Source organism: Panthera pardus, unplaced genomic scaffold (genome assembly GCF_024362965.1).
Source record: "Panthera pardus isolate Hobbes unplaced genomic scaffold, ASM2436296v1 HiC_scaffold_8, whole genome shotgun sequence".
In the NCBI taxonomy this organism is placed as follows: Eukaryota; Metazoa; Chordata; class Mammalia; order Carnivora; family Felidae; genus Panthera; species Panthera pardus.
The window spans coordinates 103,805,389-103,826,550 of record NW_026527013.1 but is presented as its reverse complement, the minus strand read 5'-3'; the positions used below and the strand labels follow the sequence as shown (position 1 = coordinate 103,826,550).

The following is a 21,162-nucleotide window of genomic DNA, read 5'->3' as shown; positions in this document are numbered from 1 at the left end:
TCAAACTAGTATCTTCCAAAAGCAGTGCTGATACTGGGAGGAGAGAAAAGCTAAGACAGCAGGTGCTTAGTCTATCATGCCGAACACAGTATTTGAGAAGGAAAGATTGCATAGTAATTCTAGCTAGCAGTGAACATAAAGGGGCATACCAGAAAGGGAGTTACCAAGTGCACACAGCATAAAGACAGCAAAAGCAGTGATTGGTGACATTCAGAAATGTATACCAGTAGGCTTTGTAGAAATTTAAGCCAGTAACAGGCCCAGTCATGAGATAAAGGTCCAGGAACCCTTTCCCTAAGAGGAAAGGACCTTTCTAGAACCTCTTTTCCTAAGAAAAAGACTGAGAAGAACTAAACAGAAACAAAGCAGGGGTTAGGATTAGTGGTGTGTTAGTAAATATCTAACACCTAGCTCTCTATGGAAAAAAAGTGATAATTTGTAGCATTTGTCAATTTCTGCAGTACAAATACTCCTAACCATAGCCAATATCCAAGTACCAAAAAGGCATCAGAGAATGCAGAATGGGGGAAAGATGCATAGTAGCACACCATTACAGTTTTTCTACCACACATATACAATAGACTTAGGTAAAGACCATAGGTAATAATAAAATATTTAGGAAGTGAAACTGTTTTAATGTTTATTATCTTTCATATAACTTCAAAAATAAACTGCAAATGTTAAAAAGAAAAAAGTGCCTCTCACATTTGAGATACACTAAAGAAAAATATAATTCTATAAAATTTACTCCAAAACCAATACACTCAATTAATTGCTCAGCAAAACTAAGTTGATTACAGAGGCCAAAGGAAATCTGATAACTGGAAACTAGAAGATATTGAAGACTTCACTTTGTTCCAATATTAGCTTCTACTTTTACTTTAAAACACTGCAACCAATGCATAGGACCCTAAGTACTTTTAGGTCTTTTGGGGAGAACTTTCACTAAAACATCCGAGGCAACCAATGCATTTTCATCTGAAGTTCTTCCAGAAACTTACACACTGGAAACCAGAACTCTGCAAGCAGAGCAATATTAGAAAAGTTCATAATCTCATTTAAGTAGAGAACTGCATCTCTCCATATCAAAGCACCCTGGCCCTGGAGACTACCAAACTGGCTTTCAATTTATAAACACCCACCTAGGATGCTTATTACCACTGCTGGCATTCTAATAAGCTACAGCATTTTCTTAGTAAACTCTGGTTTCAAAAGCACATATCAAAAAGTATATACATAAACTCCACTATACTCGAAAAGGGCAGACTAGTAGGACTCTCTCAAGACAAACTGATAAAAGAACACTATGAAAAAGCAATCCTGTGAAAATGGTGAAACAATAGAAGCTTCCTAATAAAATAAACAGAGATTGCTTTATGAGATGAAACAATGAAGTCAAAAAACATGCTTAATGTGTTTCACAAACACATGACTTTTTATATAGATTATCATTTAAGAACCTGGGGTTTACTCTTTTCTAAAAGTAGAAAGGTAATTTGTCTAAACACAATACTGATGTTTATTCCAAAGTTTTCCATGTCCTATATTTTTCCTATATAGAATCAGCCTATTAAAATTTGAGCATATCTCTCTCCCTTGAACTAGAATTAAGGAAAGGATACAATTCATCATACATAAGCTTTTATAAAACATCTGTAGTTATGCAATATACCTAAGTTAATAAAAAAAAAAAAAAACACCTTAGAAACGTATGTCAAATGTTTCTAGATTTGCAAAGAATGGTTAAACTTAAACAGAACTAACATAAATGACAAATACCACAAGTAAAACCTTGGGTGAAACTAATTTAATTACAAATAAAAGCATGAATATGGAGGCAAGTTCCTGATAAATTCATTCAATTTCAAAACAAAAAGCATTAGAGAAATTCTTATAATAAAGAGAATTAAAACACCTGAGACAGAATTTATGCCTTAACTATTGATAAGATATCACAACAGCCTCAATTAACTTAAAATTCATTTCTCAAAAAAACTATTACAGATTTATTCATATAATATTATAATAAATATTTATGTCTGAAGTGTTCTCACCACAAAATAGAAAATGGGAACTAATGTGAAGTGACAGATATGTTAATTCGTCTGATGCTGGTGATTATTTTACAATGTGTAAGTATATCAAATCATTAAGTTGTATATCTTAAATATAATTTTTAATTGTCATTAATACTTCAACAAAGTTGGAAAAATATTAAAATATCAATTAAAAATGTGCTAAAAACTTCATTATGAAATAGGACATAACACTTCATCTTATACTATTGAAACAGAGAGCAAACCAGTTCTACCATTAAAATCTCTTTCATTTTACTTACCAGTAACTGTTTTTGGTCTTCCTTGGCATCCTTGTAAGAGGGGGATCCAGACACCCAAGGTGGTAATGGAGTTTACAGGTATCACACAATAAAAGAAGATGCTGATCATGGTTCTTCTTACAAATTCCACAACTTTGAATAAAGGCAGCAAATAAATGATTAGAATAATAATTATTTTAGTGAAACAGCTATTTATAGCACATTTTTTTAAATTTTAAAATTTCACCTTGGGATTAATGTTTCTTCTGTTAAAATCAAGTGTTTTTTTTTCTTCAAATGTGCCTCTTTGTAACATCAATAATTATTAGTTCTAAATATTTGAGACTACAGAAAAATAGCTGGATCTAGTATAATTATTATTCTGGAGTCAAACTTTTCAGAGAGAGGCATATATAAGACAGTATTCTCAGGATGCCTGGCTGGCTCAGTTGGTTAAGTGTCTGACTCTTGATTTCAACTCTGGTCATGATCTCACAGTTTGTGAGATCAAGCCCTGCATCGGGCTCTGGGATGACAGCACAAAGCCTGCTTGGGATTCACTGTCTCCCTCTCTCTGCCCTTCCCTTGCTTGTTCTAAGTAAATAAAAAAACTTAAAAAAAAAAAAAAAAAAAAAGAAGATAGTATTCTCAACATCACAGCTACTTCAATTTAGTTATCACTTAAAACATTTAATATTAGCTCAACTTTTCTCTAGAAACATAACTATTAAACAAAAAAATTTTACAATTTTCTACTTCTCTCAAACTACAGAAGTTAATTTACAAACAAAATTGTTTATTTTAACATTAATTATAAGCCTTTCAATGAATCTTCAACATGTAAATAAGCTACATTTCTAAATAAGTCTCTTCAAAATCAGACTTTGAGTCTTAAAAGTACACCAATTGATATTTTTGTGAGGAATGGGGAATTTTGCATTGTTGTTACTGTTATTTGGATTTTTGTTTCTTTTCAAGGAATCCAACTTTTCTTGTGCAAAACATCAACTTAACTACTCCTGAGAGCACAGGCACCATGACTGGAATATCTCTGTTTTTTTATATTGGGAACATAAAGTGTGAAGAAAAAGTTGTTGAGAATCTCTAACAGCTACCCATCCATGTAAGAAATAAAAATGATTTTTGAAGTTTTAAATTATCCTAGAGAAAAAGGGTCACATACACGCAACAACGACAACCAGTACTTGGTTCTCAGTGCTACTCAAGTGAAAAAGGAAAATCATTTACAATACATTCTGAAACAAAAATGAACTGTACTGACAAGTGAGAAGCACTGTGATATGCATGGTGGTTCCAAACGAACCAATTTTGTTTGGAAAAGCTAGATTGAGCCAAGAAGTCTTGGCTATGCAAAATTACGATAGAGACAAAAAAGTAAATAACAAAAGCACTTCTAGAAATAAAATTATTACAACTGAGCATATAAAAAAATATAGACAGATTCAAATCTAGAACTTATCTTCATTATCCACCACTGTACAAAGGCAGTAATTCAGATTGTATATGATACCCATCACTACCTAAAAACACATGCAAAGCTCTAAAACTCATTAAAGTAAAATAAAATATAAATGCCCATTAAATAATAGATTATTTTAATTATTTAAGAAAATGATCATCTACATTATTTAAAGTCACTTTCCAATTCCCCCAAGACAATGGATTGTTCATTTCCATGCAACTTTTGGACATATATCTCCACTTATTTAAAGGATACAAGTCATTAATCTTATCATTAAAAGAGGAGCAAAAATCTCTTCTCTCATTCAACCTAAACCATCTTTGATAAAGGTATTGATAAAATGAATTTCAAATGCATTTAACATAAATTCTAATACAGACATAATCCATTCACAAATATTTGAAGCATCTTGTTACTAAAAGTATGAGTTTAAAAACACACAATATTAATCTGTTATCATTTTATTACTTGCCTATAAAGTACTGCAGGAAGAATAGAAGTCTTTTGTGTGCCTCCTTCTTTTTTACTGGGTTTTCTCTCCTTGGGTGCCCGCAAAATTGCCGGTATGTTCAACTTCTATTGATTTGAACAAATGCAGTTTATTTTGTTTTAAAGAAAAAATATAAAGCAACATTCTCCTCTATTTGCCACTCAAGTCAACTAAATATGCTAGAATTGTGAGGGAGAAATGTCTTACCAGCTATTACACCAGCAAAAAGAATTAAAATGAGTTTCTGTCTCACAGTTACTCTCATTAAAAATCTATAATTACATACTCTCATCCTTTTTCAGTGAAACACTAAAACATTATGAAAATTAAACTTCTACTTTAGCTTTAAAAAGTGAAAGACAAGGACAAGCATTTAAGAGCTTTAAAAAACCACACACAATACACTTGACAAAAAGAATATTGAAGCCGTTTATTTTCCTCAACATCCCAGCTACACGGTGCTCCATAGGTTAATTAGAAAAATTATCTTATTGGACCAAACTCTCCATAAAGTGAATGAGATTCTTTTTGGGTTTCTACTAATCTGTAGTATGCTGGCTTCTGAGACAGCAACCATCTATCAAAGTCATTTCTCGGTGGCCTGGTGGGCCGACATCTGTTCAACCAACTGGAAAAAAGTGTCATGCGAGTGGTACAAATGAATTCTACTTCTTCTGTGTATTTTACATTTGCACAAGGAAATTTGTGAACTTCTGTTAAAAGTAATTTAATAAATGACAATGCTCTTTTATGGTACATAATGCTTTACACTAAATAGAAGATTCTTATGAGACAATCTTGCAAATCAAGCCAAAACATAATGCTAGCTTGGCAAATAAATAATAGTCTTGCACTCAACATTAACTTCTCTAAATATAAAACATAAAGCACCATAATCTTCCCCAAATCCATCAACAACCTATCAATAGGAAGAAAGGTCAATTCTCCATAGGTGACTGCTCCTTCTCACCTCTTAAATTATGTTATTCATTGTAATATAAGCCGCATACATCCTGTTCACAAAAGAAGCATCTTGAAAGCTAGCAGAGCACAACACATACCGATATGTATTATTTTCTAAAATATTAAGTCCACACAAATTGTATGATAAATTGACCCTTTGTAAACTTCTGAAACAAGTACAATGAAAAATATCTCTTCTTTGATAAACTCCTTCACAAATAAGACTACTTTCACAGTACCACAGGGAGTCTCCATCTCCTTCTAAAATATAACAGATTATTTGAATGAATCCTTAATTTATGAATTATACACAGTACTAAAAAAAGCATTCAAAGAAATCTATTTGGCAATGATTCTTCTTTTTTAACACCAAGAACTTTAATAGGCTAGATATGCTCAAGGATAAAGTAAATTTTTTCATTACTACAATGATATCTACTTAACGGGAAAAACCACACTTTAGACTCTCAAGTTTCAAAACCCATCTCTTACATAGCTCAAAACCAGATTAACATAAAAACGAATCTCTTCAGTTTGCCTTTTAAATTTTATGTCAAAAAAAAAAAAAAGGTGGGGGAGAGGGGACTAAATATAACATAAGAACAAGATAGAAAAAAATGTGGCAAGGACTCTAAAACTGCTAAATTACACATAAGAAGAATGTGGTAGGAGCAAATTCATGCTTCACATCTTAGCTTCACCACAAATGACAATCAGAGCAAATGAAAAAGTTCTGCAAACAAGATAGCTGTTAAAACAAGCAAATTAAGCTACAGGTTCTCAGTAGGCAGCTTCCAATTCTCTAGATATATTTCAGGCATTATCATTATCCCAGAGGATTAGTTGGCCCTAATCAAACAGAATTTTTTAGTTAGGAAAGTTGTATCAGAAGTCTGATCTCTGAAAATAATATAAAGAATGAGAACAGAAGGAGATAGCAATTGGAAAGAAACTAACCTGCCCTGTGATTCTGCCTAGTAAGGCCCATATTCCTTGCCCTTCGCTTCGAAGTTTTCCATTCAGGTTTTGTAGTTCTTCTAAAGATTCACACAGCTACAACATAAATAATCCAAATTAGTATGCCAATAAAATATGTAGTAATCCATGGGAAAATTTAAATAATTTATCAACAAGTGTCCAAGAATATACTTATAGTCCATATTTTTTATAGTCCATATTTTTAATATATTTAAGCCACAGTACCGAGAGATGAGGCTATCCAATTACTTAATCAGCAACACTACTAAAATGTAAGCATTTTGTTTTATATTAGCATTTTTACTGACAATAATAATACCTATATTTATCATTCGGTTACAGTTTTCTAGATATTTCATACACATTCTGCTAATTAATCCTTAAAAGTCTACCAAGATGCATTTCCACCATTTTCCCAATAAGAAAATTAAGGATTATATGGTGTCTGTGACTTGGCCAAGATCATAGAACTAGCAAGAATCCCCAGATCTTCTGAATCTAATCCCAGTACTCTTTTCACTACAGATGGCTGATATTGGAAACTTACCTCTTACTAATTTTTTATCACTTAAAATAACATGACAGTAAGTCAATATAGGTTTTATATGCTCATGTGACTTATTACCTAACATTTTGGCCACACCTTGCTTTTACATTCTTTTGATCTCCCTCATCATTACAATGAAGAGGCAGAATGGAAATTTAGATTGGTAGGTATTTTTCTTAAATCAAAAGTAACATTACAAATTCAAGACAAAAACAATAATTTAAAAGTAAGTTTCATTGTTTTCTACAAACTTAGAAAGTGAGGCTCTACAGTATACTAGTTAGAAAGAAGGAGTCAGGCTGGCCTCAAACCCCAACTCTATGACTTGACTATCTATGTGAGTCTGGGCAAATTACTTCACCTCTTTAGGATTCAATTTTCTCCTCTGAAAATGGGAGCAATAATTACAACTCACATTATAAAACAGAAATGAAAATTAAATGAGTTAATAAATGTAACATGCTCAAGATTGTACCTGGCACATAGGAGGTGCTTAGTGTTAGTGCTGATAATACATTCAATAAGAGTAGGAATTGTAGGGAAAGGTCTAAAGATTCCAGAAAATTTTCAAAATGGGACATACACAGAAAGCTCTAATATCGCAAATGACATCAACAACAGATCATATTATGTTGTTTTGTAGCCGACTTACCTTATTATATTCCACATGGAGTTTTTCCTGTTCATTCTCTAATTTATCCTTTATATTCTTTTGTTCAGCCATATTTTCCTGAATTTGAATCATGCGCATATTTCTCTCTATTTAAATTAAATATCCAATTTTACTTATTAGAAAATAAAAGCTGATGTATAAAACACACAAAGGAAGAAGCTAGCCATAAAGATGATCATATGGATAATCATACATTGTTTGCAACATTTTTAACCCTATTTACAAATACATGAACTCAGCATTTTACAACAACCCACAACTTAATAGAAAAATAAACATGCTTTTGGGGCGCCTGGGTGGCTCAGTCAGTTAAGTGTCCGACTTTGGCTCAGGTCATGATCTCACAGGTTGTGAGTTCGAGCCCCGCATCAGGCTCTGTGGGGCTCCAGCTCAAAGCCTGGAGTCTGCTTCAGATTCTGTGTCTCCCTCTCTCTCTGCCCCTCCCCTGCTCACGTTTTGTCTCTCTTTCAAAAATAAATAAATGTCAAAAACAATTTTTTAAATAAATAAATAAACATGCTTTTTACTTAATATATGTAATGTAGTATGGCTAATACATTTTAAAAACTGACAGTGTATCAAATATTTCCAATAGCAAATTGTTCTCATTGAAAATGTGAATGTATCAGTGTGTATACTGACCAAAGTAATAATTCACAAAATCAGCAGTGAGAGCAGGTTGTTTATGCTTTCTCCTTCCATCCACACTAGAACTAGTATCTGAATTGTCCACTGGGAAGATATCTGTACTGATTCCCATTAGCTCTGCTTTCCGCATCAGTTTACGAATGGCTGAAGCACTGCTAGTGAGTGGTCTGGGCAATTTTTCCCTTGGAACCCAGGCCTGGGGTCTGGTGGATCGAGCTAGTTCTGCTTTGGCACGATATTGCTGAAGCCGGGCATTGATTCTTGCCTATAAAAGAAAAGCATATACATTTTAAAAGATATTAAAATGTAACATATTCCTTATGATTTCTACTTGTATGTTTAGGATAGTAAAGACAACCAGAATTTCCTGTATCAAGGCAAATTGTATCTATCCACAGTTCTTAAGATAATATTCTTGGATTACAATAAAAGGTCTACCCCAGTAACGAATCCAGGTCCTAGTCTATGATCCGAGTTGTCAGAAACTAATTTGACTGAACTGAAGTTCCTTTTCTCAATACCTGCAAAAGTCTATAAATTCACTTAATTTACATAGAAATACATTTTAAAAGATGGGCAAACTGATCAAATCTTTTACATAAGCAAACACTAAAACAGACTGAAAAAAAGATATGGTCAACATACTGCACTGATAGAATAACTTCTCTAAGCCACATTTTTCAATGTATTTGGAAACGTGCTTTATAAAAGGCTTCTCAGTTGACTAAGGAGTAACATATTCAGCTACAAACTACACTCACTACCTTAATGACAATCTACTTCCTAGGTAACTAACCAAACTTCATAATTACATTTCACATGTCATTGGCACACACACATGAGATGTGAAATCCATAACCTTGAAAGAAAAAAACATGAGTTTTGGCATGAATCCCATACCTGTGCTTCTGGTGACAGTTGCTTCTCCCTTTCTTGCAAAGACATTTTACAATAGGATTGTAGAGCCAAGTAGTTTTTTCTCTTCCATTTTCTGTCTAACCTATCTGCATGTTGCTTACAATAAGCAAAAAATGGATCTGCTATATCCTATACCAAAAAAAAAAAAAAAAAAAAAAAAAACAGAAGGGAGGAGTGAATATTTTCACTTCAAAGGGTCATAAACAACCTAACACAAGAGATAATATTTGCTTTTTGAAGATTCTCCTATGTTGTTGGTTATTTCTAAAATAAATTACAAAAGTAACTTTTATACACAATGATAAAAATTGCTGCTTTTGAAACTTAATCCTGTATATCAACTTCAAATTAACAACTATTTTTTTCTTTAAAGGGCCTTGTAGATTTAAAAACACTGAAATAAAATCTTAGGTATTGTATTTAGTTAAACTTGTGTACCTAAAAAAATAAGCAAGCACTGTTTAAAACAAATAGAATTTTCATAATCGTAGGTAAAAGCCATCATTAAATATTAAAGTTATGTATACATAGATTAATATTACAAAAAATACATCCAGAAAATACAGGACTAGCCAACACAGATAAGTGGAACATTTTTAACTGGCTAGCAATGCATGGCCAGATTCTACCCAAGACAAAAATGGATTAAGAAGGCCAGACTTCTTTTTACTTCTATTTACTGTCAATTGAACACATTAGGTATCACCTTTAACTCTTTATACAACTTTAAAACCTCAAACAGAAAACATAGCTCTCTCATAGCCATCTCTCAGGATACTAACCTAAAGGGTCTATTTTTATTCAAAAAGAGTAGAGTACCAAAAAAAAATTTACTCTATCAAAAACAAAAATAATTTGTAAATATTTAGCCAAAACAAGTAATCTGCATTGTGATTGCCAAAAAAATAACTGGGAGTTCATTCTTTAGGTCTGTCCCAAGGAGAAGAAATAAAGATAAGCTCTCCATATATAGTTTTTATCCAAGTTATGTTAGAAGGGTCTCTTAGTAAGGTGAGATTTTACAACCCAAAGAGAAATGATGACACTAAAAAAAAGAAACAAATGAGAAAGAACAGAAAGGAATATAATAACAAGAACAATAAATATGAGGTATCCTTAACATAAAAAAAGTGTATGAGGCAATTCTGTAGTGTGATATCCACAAATGTCACAATATAGTACGGTGGATAACATCACAGAATTTAGAAGTACAAAAAGCCCGGACACAATTTGAGCCACTGAAATTTAATGCATGAATGATTTCAGTCCATTAAGTCAAAGGTTATGGGAAAAAAAAAAAATCAATAAAAATCTATACTCTATTTCCATTGTTTCAATGAGAACTTTCTACATGGTAACAGGGTACGAACAATACCAAAATTATACTTTATCACAGAAGAAACTACCATATGGTTTACATGAAATATAAGTAACTTTAAGGGAAACTATGGTGTGAAACAAATTTCTGTCAGCATAACTGAATCTGTGCTATTGTTCGATTTTAATAATAAATACATTATATCATAACATGGTTTGAATATTCTAAATAATTTGGAATTCTCACAAAGCAGATCAGAAAGAATAGACACTTTCGGGCACCTGGGTGGCTCAGTCAATTGAGCGTCCAACTCTCGATTTGGGCTTAGGTCACAATCCCAGAGATGTGGGATTGTACTCCATGTTGGCCTCTGTGCTGACAGCATGGAGCCTACTTGGGATTCTCTCTCTCCCTTTGCCCCTCTCCCCCACTTGCCGCTACCCTCTCTCTCTCTAAAAGAAAGAAAGAGAGAGAGAGAGAGAGAGAGAGAGAGAGAGAGAGAGAGAGAGAGGCGGGGGAGGGGGGGAGGGAGGGAGGGAGGGAGAGAGAAAGAAAAAGAAGAGAATAGAAACTTTAAATGGATCCTCACCACTGAGATAAAAAGTACTGTCAGAAGGCTACAAAAAGTCTTTAGAATATAGTAAGGCATATGATGTCACTAGATGAAACTAGGGTACTTACTCTCTTTTTCCACCTTGGTTTTACTGCCTATATAAAACAGCCATTAAGAAGAAATCCCACTTAAGAAACCAGTCTGTAAAAGGGGCGGGGGGGGGGGGGGGAGCTTTCTCGAATGTCATATAAAATTGAAACAGAAGATATGCCCACAAACAGTAGATTTGTTTTACTTTAAAATTTGTCTTTTAATTAAATATGCTATTATATTACATGAATCTTGGTCTACAGAAGTATAATAGCCAAGAACTTCCTTTAACAGAATGATTACTGCCAAGAGCAAATCTTATTGATACTGATTCTTGGGTTTTAAAACACTGTTCAGAAATCTTTATAATTTTCCAATTCTATAAGTGTTTATAAGAAGACACCAGAAACACATGTAAATATATTTAAATCATTCCCCACAAAAAAGTACACCTAACAAGGAAGCAAATGTGGAGAAAAGTCACATTTTGTTATTCTAGCATCCAGAATTCCTACCTAATCAATCAAGGGAGGCAGCAAGGCAAAGGAAAAGCCTCAGGTCCTGTTTCTACATCCTGATTTATTTCAATTTCCCCTGTAAATTTCCCCAGATGAGATTAGAGACAGAGACATGCAGACCACAGATGCAAACTATTTATTTAATGTAATATTGTGTTTCGTTTGTTTCATTTCCATGTGCATGCCTTTAGATACAGGGATGTATGCTCTAAATCACTATAGACCCCCTTACATTCCACTGTCCCATCATGCGGCTACTTTACACATTTTTGTTAGCCACTGTCTACCCTCCCCCCAAAATGTTGAATGGCAACTATATAAAGGAACCCAAACTGCCATAGTATGACAGGTAAAGCTCTCAAAAAGTTCTAAAAGAAATGGCTATAAAGGAGTCTTCCTGATTGCAAAGCTCAAAGTTTTCCATAAGTACAGTAATACCCTACCCTACAGACTCCATGATCTGGGTATTCACTTGGGATTTATCTCATCTTCTAAGTCTTACTTGTACTGCCCCTCTGCACTGCTGCCCACCATCTAGAGTGTAGTCAATACTAATCCACATAACCTTATTATATAATTAATTATGCTTCTATGTCTTCCTAAGAGCTGTAAAAATGCTCAAAATTTATCCAGTACCCTTCATCAATTAAAGTACAATTCATAAGAATCAAAGCCTGGTACAAAAACACGTATCCAACACATAACTGCTATAGAATTCATTTATTCATAAAATATATCCCTCGGGGCTCCTGGGTGGCTCAGTCAGTTAAGCGTCCAACTTCAGCTCAGGTCATGATCTCACAGTTTGTGAGTTCGAGTCCTGCACCAGGCTCTGTGCTGACAAATCAGAGCCTGGAGCTTGCTTTGGATTCTGTGTCTCCCTCTCTCTCTGCCCTTCCCCTGCTTGTGCTCTCTCTCAAAAATGAATAAACATTAAAAAAATGTAAAAAAATATATACCCCTCAAAATCTGCTCAACAAATTTTCATTACATTATCTTTTTTACTTGTTTCTTGTCTACAAAATAAATGGGAAAAGATAAAGACCCAATATAAATATATATATATTTTTTATGTAACACTGAAAATTTATCCAGTAAAAGAAGGAACACAACCAAAGGTTTATAGGTATACCACAGACCCACCATGAACAGATAATAAGAATTACCAAGCAAATACTCAAATACCTATCTAACACAAGAACTTAAAGAAATCAACAAAACTCAGTCTCAGGACTCCTTAACAGTCTTCAAAATTATTGAAGACCTCAAAGAGACCTATGTGAGTTATTTTATAGATAGTCCCCATTAGAAATTAAAAAACAAAATTTTAAAACATTTATTCATTTTAAAATAACAATAATGCATTACAAGTTAAGATGAATAACACTTTTATTAAAAATACTATAATTTACATATACACAAACTCAGTGAGAAGGGTGGCACTGTTTTACATTTTCAAATCTCTTTAATGTCTAGATAGCTCACTTTATTAAAGATGGCTGGATTCTCAAAACTATTTCCACATTCAGTATGTTATATTGTTATACATCATATAATCTCTGAAAATCTCCACTATTGCTCATGAGATAATTAAGAGTAAAAAATGTATATACTGTTTTCATATTGTTACAAAGATAGTTTCAACCTCACAAACCTCTTGAAAGAAGATTAAGGAGTCCCCAAAATGTGCTTTGAAAAAAAACTGTCTAATCTAAAGCTAATAAACCTGGAAGGAAAATTATAAGATTAAAAACACTTGCAAAGAGATAGAAATACAGATATTGAAGAAAGGGTAATGATTTTATTTAAAGAAACAGAGCAAAGTTATCCAAACATAATTTCAGATCCTCCTATAAAAAATGCTGACATATTAATGCTTTAAAACAACTTGGATTATGTTTCATTTTACCTGTCAGATCTTGCTATAAAAAGTTTAACATGTTTTCCAAATGTCTAACTAGCTGTAAGACTAAAAAACTCATATATTGTTTACTCTTGAAATTTTAGACCAGTGATCTAAGCAAAGACTTTAAAAATACGCTTGTTAATTTCTTCTATCATGCACACCTATTGTAGGACATAATAGAGTTATGAGACATCTTATGAACATATTCACCAATGATGGTTTTAAATAAACCTACCTCTTCTGCTGCTGCCTCTGAAAGCAGACCTTCCTTCTGGGCACAGGTCACATGGAAATAGGCTCTGCACATCCCTGCATCACAGCTAATGCAAACTCCAGTTCTAGCAAAACGAGGGTCTTCACAGAAGCTACATTCCTAGAATGGAATAACAGGAAAACTCTCAGAATAAAAATATCTCTAAAACAAGACTGCATTCTCATACAAAGCGTCCATAAAATACAAATAGTGAATCAATAGCATATCAATAAAACAATAACTGTGGGCAATAAAAGAGTTTATATGAAAAAATTCTCTCTAGAATTCTAATGAACCAAAATTCCACTGATACAATAATGATGACACTAATAATAATAATAATAATAAGGATTTACTATGTGCTAGCCACTATTCTAAACACTTTACATATATTAACATATGTAGCCATTTGATCCACTATTCCACACTAACATATGAAAGACGTATTACCTCCATTTTACACATGAGAAAACTGAAGACAGGTTAAGAAATCTGCTCAGAATAACACAAAAAAATAATTGTCAAGTCAGTCTTCAAACCAGAGTAATCTAAAAGTCATTGTTCTTAACCATGAAGCTATAATGACTTGAACAACATAATACTGCTTGGAAAATGAAAGAAAATAAGTAAGAAGCCAGAGAAATTCGCCAAAAAAAATCTAGGTACTGGAACCAAAGAAATCATTTTTAAAATATCTTTCAGAGAATTAAAAAGTAATCTTATGTAAACAATCTGATGAAATTGGTTGTGATACACAATGTAGCCAACTAGTTAAATCCTTTCTGAATACAAAGGGAAGAACTGTAAAACTGAAAGTTTCAACAAATGAAATTTCCCCCAATCCTCCCCAAATTTATTTTTTTATCCTTTTCACTATCTATACCACAGAGAGAGAAAAAGAAATCTAGTCTTAAAATATAAACTACTCTAATGATAGGAATCTTCGTTTAAAAAAAAAAACCTGCTAAACTGTGACAGATTGCCAGTAGACACTTAAAGAAGAACTGTTTAGTAAATATATTCTAAGTAAATTAAATATAAGGGAAACATATATAGAGGAAAATTAAAAAGTTTCAGTAGACACTAAAAATATCATTTTAATACTGTAACAGTAAGTAACTACCTAGGAGGTAGACAGCACCCAACTGATACATCAGCAATGAATGAAAACAGCAAGAATAGGAATCTGGGTATAGATGTGAAAATATACCCAAATCCTGACACTCTACTGCTTGGTTAAGGCTTTTTTTTTTCTAGTAACAGTAGGAGGCATATGGTAGGATGTATCAGCAAATAGTAATGTAAACATGAGACCAAAAAAGAGACAAAGAATGAGACAGAAGGAGAGAAGATGGAAGAGAGAGAAATGGAGAAATTAAATTATTTCAATAATGTCAACAGCACAAACAGATCCAAAGTGCTTAAGAAGTTCCCAAACTAATTTAATGTAATACGATGAAGTTGAAGGGATTTCAGAGTGAATACAAGAAAAAATTTCCTGACAAAAAGTCTTATAAAGACTATAGAACAATCTAACAAAGAAATGGGAATCTTGGGAATCTTCTTCAATTGCCTGAATCATTTAAAATGCTAGGAGAACTATGCTAAGCAACTGAGAACACAGGGGAGAAAGTAACCAGGATTAGGAAATGGATAGATAATGTGGTCTAGAAGAACTGTCCCAGTTATAATTCACATCACTGACTGTACCAATAAGCTAGAGAATACATAATTTTTTTACTCTACTTTCTAATCATACTTCAAAACAAAAGAAGGTGATAATGAAAAATCAGCTGACGATTATATATTTAATGATTCTCTTTTTCAGTTCAGAGGTCATTGCTGGTTTCAGTTATATGAAGTAATATCTGGTTCTTGTTTTTTTTTTCATTGCTTCTAGATTTGTAATTATGATAATAATGTGTGCCTAATGAAAATTACTTAAGCCAGTCCCTTCTAGGCTCTGTGCTCGTGAATTCTGAACCTGATCTCAAAAAGCAATAACTTTCACTTCCAATAATGGTGGACTAGGTAATACTAGGTAGGTATTAATCCTGCTAGAAACTAGAAAATGTGAACAAATTATTATTTTTTTTTTAACTATAGCTTAAGGCATTAGAAAGATAACAAGATAGGGGCGCCTGGGTGGCGCAGTCGGTTAAGCGTCCGACTTCAGCCAGGTCACGATCTTGCGGTCCGTGAGTCCGTGAGTTCGAGCCCCGCGTCAGGCTCTGGGCTGATGGCTCGGAGCCTGGAGCCTGTTTCCGATTCTGTGTCTCCCTCTCTCTCTGCCCCTCCCCCGCTCATGCTGTGTCTCTCTCTGTCCCAAAAATAAATAAAAAAAAAAAAAAAAAAAAAAAAAAAAAAGAAAGATAACAAGATAGTACAGAATTACCTGAGGACCAGGAAAGTAAGTTCACTGCTTGGGCCTGCTTTTCTCCTTGGGGTCTTTAACTAATTCTGGAGAAAAAAGCTGCATTCAATAGAAATTACCCAAACTAAAGCACAAGAGTAATGGAGTAAGGCTGGAGGGTGAGGGATGGGGGCTGTGGTTAGAGCCTGAGGAGAATATTCTACATATAGCAGCAGAAGCTGTCAAATTTTTGAACTTTCACCATCAGAATTTTCCAAAAACCTTTAAGTTTCCCACCCACCTTAATGTATTACTGACACTATCACAGTCTTCCTTCCCAATTTCCCAAGGGACAGTAATGGAAGAGAAAGTATCAGTGCCTAATTGGTTCTAGTATTCCAGGGATGTCTATAATAATTATATACCTAAGTTTAAATTAATAAGTGTATTTTTTGTTTGTTGTTTTTATTTTTTGAGAGACAGAGAGAGACAGAGTGTGAGTAGGGGAGGGGCAGAGAGAGAGAGGGAGACACAGAATCCGAAGCTCCAGGTTCTGAACTGTCAGCACAGAGCCCGACTCAGAGCTCGAACTCACAGAAGGTGAGATCATGACCTGAGCCAAAGCCAGAGGCTTGACCGACTGAGCCACCCAGGTGCCCCAGTAAGTGTATTTTTATCACTTATAATCCTAAAGCTCAATCAATAAAAACCAATTTATAAATTATTGAGGCTGAGAATGATTTGCAAGGCAGGCTATGCAGTCATTTAAAAAAAAAAAAAAAAAGTCCTTGAAACCTGAGTAAAATAATAGGTGTCCCTTTTCCTCTTTTCATAATTTTGGTAAATTTCACTTCAAAAATAAAGTCAGAAATTAGGTTTGTATTTGATCTTACTGATCTGAGAACTCATGTGGACTAGGGAGTATACTAAATACTACAAAAATAGAAGTAGTATCAATTATCATTTTACCCCATAGGTAACTCTAAATACATGGAATACATGGAAGAATTTATAAATTACTGGCTTTCTGGGAAAATTACTAACAATAATAAATGATTTAGTGCTAAATGTTCTACAAATAGTATCATTACTAATAAGCATTTCTGTAGTGAACAACAATATCAGTAAAAAGTCATATAAACAAATTTTTCTCTTTTAGACAATCAAAAACACTTTGCCTCACCTTGGCACCATATTTGGAATAGTTCATTTCTGTCAGTGTTACTGGTCGTAATTTGTCAATATCTCCAAAGGCTACTCCAGGAACATACAGGGCACAGACAATATGAACCCATCTATAAGGAGAGAAAAATGTGATTTTGCTATCAAACTTTCATAAAATGCCCACAAGGAAAATAAACATAAAACACATGTGTGCCATCACAAGTAACTACTGAAAGAATTCTATGGTCAGACCTTTACAATCTCCCACAACTGAAGAATATGGAATAAGCACAACTCAATAAGCACTACTTTTCTAGCAGCTTAGCCCAAGCTAAGAATTAACAACTATAATTGCCTTTCACTTAAATTCACTGCACTTTGCACTTACCTGTTATTCTTAAATATTTGCACAAAACCACTATACAAATGAAACGTCATTTTCTTACTCATGGGAAGATTCACATTCATTATTTTAAGCTCTCTGAGAAGGATCCTAATTTAAGAACTGTGAAGTAATTCTGTAGTAAGTAAGTAAAATTGCTCTTTCTTGTTACTTTTTTCTAAAAGCTGTTGGAGAGGCCATCAGAACAATTTAAAATTTGGGTGGGGGGTGGGGTGCGCCTGGGTGACTCAGTCAGTTAAGAGTCCGACTCGATTCTGACTCAGGTCATGATCTCATGGTTTTTGAGTTCAAACCCCACATCAGACTCTGTGCTGGCAGCAGGGAGCCTGCTTGGGATCCTTTCTTTCCCTTTCTCTCTGCCTCTCACCTGCTCGTGTGCTCTCTCTCTCTCTCTCTCTCAAAATAAATAAACTTTAAAAAAATAAATAAAACAATTTTTGGTGGTCATCCTTTCTTTCTTCCCAGGTTAAAACTGATTGCTAGAAGACTGTAGAGAACAGTTATATAAGGAAGTCCTATCTCATTCAACTAATCTGCTCACCATTCAACCTTTGTACTTAAACTTACATGCCCCACATACATTTTTTTTTAAGTCTGAATGATGCTGCAACACTAAACAAAGAATGCTCAAAGTTTTAGTACATGAAAAAGTTGCAGTACACAGAATGGGGAGTTGATTCTAATTCTTTTTTAAAAGCTGCACTAAAAGTGCATTTAGGAACCCTTTGTTTACTTACAACCATACAATATATGGGATCAATGGTTTTAAATTTTTAAACAGATCTATATCACTTCTTTAAGAAAGAAGGTAAAAATGAGATGGCAAATCTGTCTTCACCTTGTGACTATATTAACAATAAATTCTGCTTTATCACAGTTTGAGAGGCTATCATTGCCACATGGTTGTGTTTTGTGACACACTGTAAGTTTTAAAAGAAGATGACTAAGAATCATTTTATAGAGGTCCTGGGGAAAATAGTTACGAATCTTTAAAAATTATCTTTTTTATTGAGAAGAAATTCCAAGATTTTGAGATTTTCTTGATAGACTGTTTTAATTCAACCTCCCAAATGCATCCCGCGGAGTTCAATATAAAGATACACATCTTCAACAAGCAGCTGCTTTCTCAATTTAATTTGCACAGTTTTTTCATGCTCCACTGGTGTATTAAATGCCACTGTACTCTGCAGGAGTTTATCTTTGATAAACCCAACAGCTGGCTGCTTGCTTCCTACTGACCTTCTGAAAATGTTTTAGTACAAGCCATGCAAGTACTACAAAACTGCCATTTCAGTGTGATTGGCACACAAGTGTATCATTTCCCCAAATCACTCATGTGAGGATGCCAACTTGGGTCTTTATTAAAACACCCATCAAACAGCTGAGACAATTTCCATCCTTTGTAATACCTGTTGTAAATATTTTTTTGTTCATTTGTTTAACTGCACAAACTTTAGAACTCTATAATTAATACAAATTGAAAAATCAAAAAGAATAGTCTTGTTACTTTAACATCCATTTTGCTTGGAGCTATGATGACAGATGTTGATTGGGGAAAGGAATAAAAAACAAGCACCACATAAAGCCACGAAAAAACAGAGTCAAAATTGTCATAGCATAGAAACTATTAATAAATTCTTTTAAATTCACATATTTTAATAAAGAAAACTAACCAGATACTTATCAAAGGCTCACTCAGAATGCGAACGATTTTATTTTTAAAATATCTGATTTTTGAGACAGCGCAAGTGGGGGAGGGGCAGAGGGACAGAGGATTCAAAGTGCTGCTGACAGCAGTGAGCCTGATATACGGCTCGCACTCAGGAATCTAACTGTGAGATCATGACCTGAGCCAAAGTCAGACACTCAACCGACTGAGCCAACCAGGCATCCCAGAATGGGAACTATTTTAATCAATCAAATTTGATTTTGAAACACGTGTTTGTAGTGCTTTTACAATACGTAAAATAAATCCACTTTCATTGTCATTTTCATTCCATTTATTCACTCATTAATCAATTACTAAGTCACTGCTAGAAACAGAGCACCACAGAGGCAGTTTAGAAGTTACAATTATGTAATGTGAAGTGCTTTCAGCATAGTGTTGTGCATGCTATCTCTAAGTTATTAGAGTCTATTATTTCCCATAATCAGACCACTTAGAGTAAAATACTCTTCCTAAGGAATGGAATAAAAATTTAATGACAAAAATGTACTCATGGTTTTCTTACATTAGATCACATCATTTCCTATGTAGAACTTGCAGCTCCCATCAGAAACAAAGGGTGAAAAAAAGCCCATGTGATAGAAGTCAATTTCAAAACTTCTTTCATTCTTTCCATATATTGTTCTTTCTTTCCTCCCATTTTCCATTTGAAACTAGAATACTATATGGCTTTGATCAAATCTTCTTGGCTATTTTTTTGCCTTGAATCAAAGCATATCAAGCTTCAACAGTATCCATCAAACTGTATCAAGACCTATAATTTCCACCATAGCCTACAGGTAAGTGTGGGTATCAATGCAAATAAAATGTTCAAATACTACAATGGAACTTTTGCCAGGCCATACCATCAAGGTAGTGTCTACATAGGTAAGACCCATAGCAGTCAGTGCAAATATTTCTCAGTAAATCTAATTAAAGAGGCCTATCTTTTCTCCATACAGAAAAAACTTTACAAGCTATTTTGTGGATTATAATAGCATGACAAGACAAGTACTTTATAGTTTTCCAATAGAACTTTCAAATTATGAACAAGAAAAGAGGTAAAACAAATTCTCTTCCCTAAAAGCAAACTGTTTTCCAAAGTTGCCCTACTTATTCACCACAATTTATCACCAAAAATTTCAACTCTTGGAACGAAATAGTTACCACAAGTAATTTATGCAGCTGGTACTCTATGATTACCTTAAGAAAGTAGAACAATATTGGTAGTAATAAAGCACTAGTAGCAGCAGTGCAAGCAGGAGTAGAAATAAGGAGACATTTACTAACCACTTATGTTCCAGAAACTGTACTGTTTATAGGAATCACCTCATTTAATTCTCTCAAAAGGGCTAAGGAAATGGAGGTTTAAAAAGGCTTTATCACATGTCTATAATCACAGTTGGTAAGGAAAGACCAGAATCCAAATATAGGCAGTCCAACTTGAAAGCACATACTTCTAATGCTGTAAACTCCCTAATTCTGGTCCAAGTCAGTGCAAATGTGAAATAATGCCCATGTCAATGATACAGACTAAAGATTTTATCTTCTTGGATGGGCAATAAGGAAGAAGAGGTAAGATTTTTAGCCATTTTTCCCAGACATCAACACCCAGGGTTCTCCAAGATTCCATGGTAGATTCTATGCTGTCCCAACAATCTTATACGGCAACATTTCTCACGGGCTTCCACTAACTCAGTTTGAAAAATAAGAAAACTATTTTTTACTTTACTAAAGTAATATGTATTAAATTTTAAAGGCTATCTTTTATTTTGGGATAAAATGTATATCCTATCCTTTTCAACATTAAAATATGGCAAACCATTCTGAAAATCTGTATAGGTTATCTTGTTCCCATCCGAATATTAAACATGTTTTTAAA

The 21,162-nt window shown here is 33.7% G+C and overlaps 1 protein-coding gene across 5 annotated transcripts in view; it reads right to left on the bottom strand.

Annotated features, from left to right (window-relative positions):
- The window catches only part of PHF14 (PHD finger protein 14), a 208,877-nt gene that overhangs the window by 148,967 nt on the left and 38,748 nt on the right, over positions 1–21,162 (bottom strand). For 4 of the 5 annotated variants that reach the window (XR_008420551.1, XM_019443454.2, XM_019443446.2 and 1 more), the window contains exons 6-13: positions 17,192–17,303; positions 13,638–13,775; positions 9,000–9,146; positions 8,094–8,364; positions 7,431–7,537; positions 6,211–6,306; positions 4,273–4,376; positions 2,339–2,470 (exon numbers count right to left, since the gene is read on the bottom strand). Coding sequence is in view for 4 of the 5 variants with exons in the window: in XM_019443454.2 (XP_019298999.1) it covers positions 2,339–2,470; positions 4,273–4,376; positions 6,211–6,306; positions 7,431–7,537; positions 8,094–8,364; positions 9,000–9,146; positions 13,638–13,775; positions 17,192–17,303 (1,107 nt within the window). In the remaining variant the exon portion in view is untranslated. The remainder of the gene's footprint in view (positions 1–2,338; positions 2,471–4,272; positions 4,377–6,210; positions 6,307–7,430; positions 7,538–8,093; positions 8,365–8,999; positions 9,147–13,637; positions 13,776–17,191; positions 17,304–21,162) is intronic. The other variant, XM_019443453.2, reaches the window with a different exon arrangement.